The sequence below is a fragment of the Phoenix dactylifera genome, chromosome 17 (assembly GCF_051530095.1).
Source record: "Phoenix dactylifera cultivar Ajwa chromosome 17, Ajwa_hap1_PhDact_Kaust_v1.1, whole genome shotgun sequence".
Taxonomy (NCBI): Eukaryota; Viridiplantae; Streptophyta; class Magnoliopsida; order Arecales; family Arecaceae; genus Phoenix; species Phoenix dactylifera.
The window spans coordinates 15,321,360-15,328,907 of NC_143206.1; the positions used below are offsets into that span (position 1 = coordinate 15,321,360).

The 7,548-nt window shown below is 37.8% G+C and overlaps 1 protein-coding gene across 2 annotated transcripts; it reads left to right on the forward strand.

Annotated features, from left to right (window-relative positions):
* The first annotated feature begins 3,090 nt into the window (after window positions 1-3,090).
* MYR2 (Homeodomain-like superfamily protein) lies at window positions 3,091-6,400 on the forward strand. Of its 2 annotated transcripts, none has more exons than XM_008795109.6 (7): window positions 3,091-3,616; window positions 3,715-3,925; window positions 4,034-4,110; window positions 4,241-4,298; window positions 4,377-4,464; window positions 4,544-4,613; window positions 5,288-6,400. In XM_008795109.6, the coding sequence occupies exons 2-7, from the start codon at window positions 3,715-3,717 to the stop codon at window positions 6,035-6,037; spliced, it is 1,254 nt and encodes a 417-aa protein (XP_008793331.4). In that variant the 5' UTR covers window positions 3,091-3,616; the 3' UTR covers window positions 6,038-6,400. The 2 variants fall into 2 exon arrangements, with proteins under 2 accessions (XP_008793331.4, XP_026661444.4); XM_026805643.4 differs by having other exon boundaries at window positions 3,448-3,616; window positions 3,715-3,765.
* The last annotated feature ends 1,148 nt before the right edge of the window (window positions 6,401-7,548 follow it).

The window sequence follows — 7,548 nt, forward strand, 5'->3', positions numbered from 1 at the left end:
CCGGAACTTTTGACTTACCAGAGGATGCGAAAGGAGAGTGATCCAATGCTCAGAAGGAAAAAGAGAAAAAAAAAAAACGATGTCTTGAAAGCCACGGATGCTGCTTCCTATCTTTAGAGAGGGGTCGACATTTGATTCCAATATCCCAAATTCCATGGCGCGTGGGCTGTGGATTCCACACTCCTTCTAGCCTCTCTTTAGCCCTGATGGTGGAATGAGACCCTGTTCCCTGCCTCACTTTTCTCCATGGATGTCTTCTTCTTTTAATCATATATTTGAAACTCCATCGAATTCCCAAAGCAGACGCTGCGACAATTGTTAAATGGTTATATTGGTTCTCATCCACTTCGACTGAATTGCTGAAAAAATGAGGACATGTTTTCAAAGTCGTACATATTTACAAATGAGCTAACAACACTGCAGATTGGATAGCGATATATATGGCTGATTATGAAAAGAAAACTCTATCAAGCACCTTCAAGAATAGGAGGCTATCTCAAACAAGCTTTAGCTACTTGCTTTATAAAAATAAGATTAATTACTTCTTTTTTTATACATGAACAGGATTTATTACTTGTTGCTACAAAAAAAAAAAAAACAAGTAAACAACTAAACAGAGATTGATCATATTGGTCTTGTTGCAGGCCTTGACAGCCTATCTCGGTCTGCACACACACCAATACCTCAGCTGAGATCTCAGGCGTGAAAACCATAATTGTTACCAAACAGAGATGCAGTGGCGACAGTATAACTGGCTGAATTGTAGAGCAAAGGACCCAACATAAAACTCCTTGAGGGGTCAGCCATTTTTTTTTAAACTTTTTAACAATCTAAGGCAGTGGGCGCAAATGATCTTTCCATGAAAACTATGACAGCGGTTATCAGACATTTCTGCAGAGAAATCTCAAAATTTGTATTTGTTTGTCAATTTCTGGAGCACTCCATTTCTGAGAGACATGGACTGCAAAACTTGCCCAAGATTTCTCTTCTTGCCAGCTAGTCTTCTAAGTTTCATATTTGTCTCCTCTATTGTCTAATTATCCCGGTAAGAGATCAACTAAAGTTCTTAAATACTGATAGCCAGCTCATGCCATAGATCTTTAGGCTGTTGGAGGAAAAACACAGTTCTTAAGGTACAGATTGTGCTTCCAAGCAAGCTTGCTTTTTTTTGGTGTTGAAATTATAATAGTCTATTTTAAAATTGATATCAATCTTTAAGCTTTCAAAAATAACCTATAAATATTGAAGTCTCTCAAGATATGGTCACAGATTTAGAAACCTTGGATTGGATATATATATATATATATAATTGATAGGGAACTTCTTAAGTGATGGCATATCTCTGATTCCGAAAAAAAAGGCATATCTCCCTGTCAAGATCTACAGATCAACAAGCATGAAGGAGCTATGATCATGCTTATTCTTTTCATGAGCGAGAAGGATTCTTTCAACTTTGGCATTTTCTTTAATCTTTTGGGTGGAGATGGGGTCACGATATATGCCATAATGAGTGCATTCTAAAGAAATAAGCAAAGTGATAAGAAACACTTGGTTATAGCCTCATTAAAATATAAACCCATTGCAAGCGAGATATTCTCTATCGGCCCCAAATGTGGTAATATTATGTTGAGGAGTAGGTTTGTGCAGAATATTATGATGAGGGGTAAGTTTTGTGCAGAATCTCATACTCACAACAAGAGAATAATATCAATACCAGCAATTAAAAATTCAGGCTATGCATGAGGGCTAGTCGATCGTTACAGTTGCAGCAGAGTATTAGTGTCGTGTAGTTTTCTATCCTGTTATTTATTACCGATGTCTCAATCTATAAGTAGAGTCTATGACTTCAACAAGCAATACTCAAAGAAAAAACAAGACCATGATATCAGTTTTCAGGGAGATTCCATTAAGAATGGTTTGAATTTTCAGGGAGATAGAGATATACAGATCACAGTCAAAAGAAACATCGATACCTCAGTAATCCATTACAGATAAGAGGTTGCTCAAGTATGCAAAAGCATTCGTATCTTATCTAGTGATCTGAAGTAAATTGTGCCTTAAACCGACTGTAAAACCGGGTATCTTCCATCCCAAATACACAAGACAAATAAATTTTAAACAATTCTGAAACAAACCAAAATAAAATAGCGTAACAATAAGAGAATCCATTGCTTGTGTGATAAAAAGAACTCAATCACCATAGATTGATGACTGAAAGGGGAGGACAGCCATTGATGCACACACTGTAGAAGGATTGTCTCCAGCATGATAGAATTCAAACTCATTAATGCTACCAGCTTAGCAATCTTATAATAAAGACTGGCAAATAGATAATGTGCAATAAGGAGTTAGAGGTTGGGAAAGATTAGTTGCTATCATACACCTCTATGCATGCCCTAACATAAACCGTACATTCATACACATCTACAGCATATGGATGCGTGTACATATGCAAGTCCAGCCTTCTTATTTATCTCGGTACCATAGCATATTAAAGACAATTATGGGTGACAAGGCAAGCCAAGTGGTTTTTAGGCCTACAGCTCTGAAGTATGATTGATATCTTTTTTTTCTTTTCTTAAAACCCACGACAAAATTTGGCATCGGAGTGTCGGCTGCTTTCCAATGGATAGCCTCTAAGTTCCCTATCTCCTTTTCTTTCCTGACATTTGAATAAGTACCAAACTTACAGAGGAGACAAAAGGGAATTGCATGCTCATTCCATTCCTTGCTTTCAAGCAGTCCAATGGAAGCATCATTTGGGGCATAGTTTTGTGTTTGCCAAAAAAGATGTATCCAATTCTGCTTCTGGATGCATCCAGTCAAAACAGAATTTTCAAAACTTCTCCTTTCATCAACTAATACCTATATTCCTCAATCAACTCCATCTCATTGTCCTGAACTCCAAAGCTGCACCAATTGCAATAAGTTGTATCATTCAGGCTATCTATTAGGATCTAAAAGCATCACAAACCAACAACAAACATGTCCTTTCAAGTTTCAAAATATAAAAACGTTTCCACGTGCCATGGACCCCAGAACTTAGTTCTAACATACAGCTAGGAATCTGGGAGCTTTGCAAGGTCTGAAGACATTAGATGACCGGCCTTTAGGTCAGAAAATTCTCCCAAGGAGCATAGGGTTCCTTCTTTTCCTAAAAGCGACAAATGTAACAGAAAGAATTAATTTTTATGGATTTATTCTTCTACACAAGTGATAATTGAAAGCTGCTCCAAAAAAGTTGCTAGTGCAGAATAAGAATGGAAGCGTTGGCTGCAGAATTGACAACAAAAGTTGAAGAGGGCCCACAGATACCTAAAGCAAGAAGGACAAGATCTCTTTTCGAGTTGCTGTGAGGATTGGATCGGGTTGAGTGTTTTGTTCCAATGATTCCAAATTCTCCCAAAATCGCCTTATAAGGAGAGCCTTGGAGCAGCCCTTGCCATCATGAAGAGATGGAGAAGTTGAAGTTAATTTTCTGAACAACACAGGCGCTCAGCATGCAAGGTACATATGTGTTAGCTTTCTAGAAATAGCCAGCCGAAACAAATAAGTTTGTTTGAGATCTGCAGTTCTCGAATGGCTTGTAGGGCCTAAAAGGGAAAAGGCAAGAGAGGTAAGAAATGAAAACTAAAGCAAGTTTGTTTGTTATTTGATCAGAGATGGTCTGTCTCTCTTCTTAATGATCTCAACCTGATATCATTTCATAAGCAGATGTATCATCATCAGCATCATCAAGGTCCTAGCAACCTCCTTGCTTCTAGGGTAAGCTTTCCTCCAGAGAGGCATTTGTTTTTGCAAGGTGGAAGTGTTCCTGGGGAGTCAGGACTAGTTCTATCAACTGATGCGAAGCCTAGATTGAAATGGACTCCTGAGCTCCATGAACGTTTTATAGAGGCAGTCAATCAACTCGGCGGACCAGATAGTGAGTATTTGAAGAACGAGAGACAGAGGAAATAATGTAAACATAGTTTACAGTAAAAGCAAACAGACCCTGTCCTGTTAGCTAATTTGCGATCATCATGTCTTGCAGAGGCTACTCCAAAAACAGTCATGAGGCTCATGGGGATTCCAGGACTAACTTTATATCACCTAAAAAGCCATCTGCAGGTACTCGTAGACTTTTTGATTCTTGTTAATTGTTCACACAGTTATTTTTTGTTTGACGTTTGTACTGGATCTGTTGATTCTTGTTTGATGTTCATACTCCATGAACTAAATAGATCTTTTGGATTTACAGAAATACAGGCTGAGTAAAAGTCTGCAAGCTCAACCTAATACTGGGACTACCAAGAATGGTAGAAGATCTGTCCCCTAGAATTTACCTTGGATTTCCAAAGAAGAAACAAGTTGATTACACATTTCTTGTATGACAGTTATAGGTTGCCCGCTTGCAGCAGATAGGACAGCTGAAGGTAATGGATCACTAATGAGCAATACTACCGTTGCATCCCAGACAAACAAGTAAGAGACAGAGAAAATACTCTAGAATGTTTTCCATGAATGTTTAAGGCCTTCAAATAATAGTTTGTCTTAATTTCAGAACCATGCAGATAAGTGAAGCACTTCAGATGCAAATTGAAGTTCAGAGAAGACTGCACGAACAACTTGAGGTAAGGGCAAGATATCATAGTTCTACTACAAATTGATAAAAGGCAAGAAAGTCCATAATATCTTCTTTGGAATAATATATTCTAGTTTTTTTTAAAAAAAAAATCAACATATAATCTCCTGAAACATCAAACTAGAATTAGCTAACAAGGAATTCACTATTCAGAGAGACACCCAATATTATCTATTGCAAACAGAGCAAAATCAGATCTTCATTTTCATAAAAAAAGGCATGCCTGTTTTTTTAAAAACAATTAGAGAATTCAAAGTTTCACATGAACTATTTTTCCTGATGTAACATAGAGCTGGCTTTGTTATGAAGAAGTATATACACAAGGAAATTTAGAGAGAAAGGGTTAAAGATAATAGAGACCAACAAAGAGAATTTTTGTTTCACTTTCATATCACCATATTCCATGTAAACTATTTTGTGCTCTTTAAAACCTACTTACCAAATCACTAAAAACACATTACAATCAAACAAGTTTAGGATGGTCAATTCAAAATCCATTTGCAGGGTTCAGGAACAATAAGGGAACCCTGCCATCTACCACTACTGATACTTTTTTGCCATTTGAATAAAGAAATATGATAATTGTTGGTGCAAGCTTCTTTGTTAGCTCTCCTCTTATTCCTGACTCTATATCTTTACTGAAATTTATTTTGGATCACATAGGTGCAAAGACACTTGCAGCTTCGGATAGAGGCACAGGGGAAGTATTTACAGTCAGTGCTAGAAAAGGCCCAGGAGACTCTTGGGAAGCAGAATTTGGGTTCGGCAGGGCTGGAAGCTGCCAAAGTGCAGCTCTCTGAACTGGTCTCCAAGGTCTCAAATGAATGTCTTAACACTACATTTCCAGGTTTGGAAGAAATTTCTGGCTTTCATACCCTGCAAGCACATGCAGCCCAATTTGCTGATTGTTCGGTCAATAGTTATTTAACCTCGTGCGAAGGATCCCAAAAGGAACAAGAAAAATATAACGTCAGTATGGGTACCTATCTTGGCAATTCCCACCCATGCCTGCAACAATTCAGAGCAGATACTGGGCTTGAACAGGCTCAACTTGCATGGCATGGAGATTTGAATGAGCAGAAGACATTCTCTCCATCCGTTTTACAAGATTCAGAAGTGACTTTTTTCCCGGTCCAGAGGGACTCTAGAACCTTAACAATGAACATCAAGGCTGAAAGAGAGAAAGTAGACAGCAGCACTGTTTCTGATGCACGACGAAAAGAAAAAGATAGCAAGGATGCTTTCCTTGAACGAAACAGCAAGAGACCTGCAGCCCTACAAGAAAGGGGAAAGGAGTCAAATGGGTTTGGCCTCCAAAGTGTAACAACTCAACTGGATCTAAATGCCCATGAAGAGAATGATGGTCCTCCAAATTGCAAACAGTTTGATCTAAATGGCTTCAGTTGGAGCTGAGATATGGCAAGAAAGCAGCTCATGGCACAGAGAGAGATGAACCCAAGGGATAATGAGAGGTTCATATTTATAAACTCTAACATATGCCACATATATCCCAACCGCAAGCTCCATCATATCAGCCATTGCAGTCAGCAAAAAATAAGTGATGGATATTGGGATGCAGTTGAGTCACAAAATCTATTTGCCAGGCAGCAACTTGAGGGTGCATTATAAACAAGTATGAAAGAGATTGTCCTAGAGAATCAGTATGTTATCCAAGGTTTGTCAATGTCATCATTGGAATGTATTAATAAGCATTTTGGCTGAAACTGACATATTGTAGGTTATGAGAAAATAAACAGTGAATTCATATTCAAAAAACCATTCCAAAATTATTGCCATGAAAAAAAAAATTAGTGATCTTCGCACTATATAGCATGCAAGAAAATTTGAAGATAGCATAACAGACCAAGTTTTCTGTAGTGCAGTCGTCAAAGAGTGTCAATCACTAGTTTAGTAGAACCAGCGACAATTTTCATAGTCGTCAAAGACCAAGTTTTCAAATCAGATAATAAATTTTGTACAGCTGCACCTCAAAAACAGTCCTAACACTAGTTTGAGAATTTATATTCACACTGTCAGTTTCACAACGGCTGCTGCACCACAAACAAGGTACCTATCCATTAAATAGCAGTGAAAAATATTTAATCTGAAGATAGAGAACAGTAAAATCAGATGAGCATGGCAGAATTTGCAGGCAGTCAGGAGGTAGAAATTTATACTATTCTGCATGCCAATATTGTATTGAGTCTATGAATTATTTTTTCACTATATTTTGTAAGCAATAATAGGACATAAATGCACTCAAGGGGTGCACACAAGTTTCTTTTTTGTTGAAAGGACCAAGCATGGCACCTCTTGATCAAAGTTTGCAAGAAAACTTCGTCGTTTGTGCACACACAAGAAACAACATAGAGGACTACAATCATGATTCGTGACCTGACAGTATCAACTAACAAATCTTTGGGTAGCTCGCGAACCTGAAAGTTAAAACCTTGTTAAACAAGACCAGGTTATCATCCACCAGGTACTTTCCACCAGACCTTGGCTCATGCTTCTAAATTCAAATGATGTGTTAAATTCATTTTGCCAGCATGGATCCAGAGAAAAAGTTCGCCTACGTGGTTGGAGTCACCTAATCAATAACATGACTCAAAATATTAGCTTATATGTAATAAGGTTCAACAAATCATCGGGTAAATCCAACGAGTTTTACAATTGTAGCTAGGTAAAAATCATCACAAGCAAATTAAGTCAGGTTAAACGCTTTGGCCTTTTTGAGCAACAATAAAATTAAAAAGATTAGAACACTCATTGAAAGATTAGAACACCAGTGCAATCCTTGTCCTGCAAAAAAGATTAGAACACTGCTTTGCGTAGATCTAAGCAGTTAATAAGGATTAACCATCATGCCCCATTCAAATGACACTGAAATTCGAAGGAACATGCCACCACAAATATGTAATCCA

Bases quoted from the DNA above. Each gene is read 5' to 3' on its own strand.
- MYR2 (XM_008795109.6), top strand. From the start codon at position 3,715: ATGTATCATCATCAGCATCATCAAGGTCCTAGCAACCTCCTTGCTTCT. The intron at 3,926-4,033 runs GTGAGTATTTGA...CATGTCTTGCAG, and splicing joins TCAACTCGGCGGACCAGATA to AGGCTACTCCAAAAACAGTC. The intron at 4,111-4,240 runs GTACTCGTAGAC...TTGGATTTACAG, and splicing joins ACCTAAAAAGCCATCTGCAG to AAATACAGGCTGAGTAAAAG.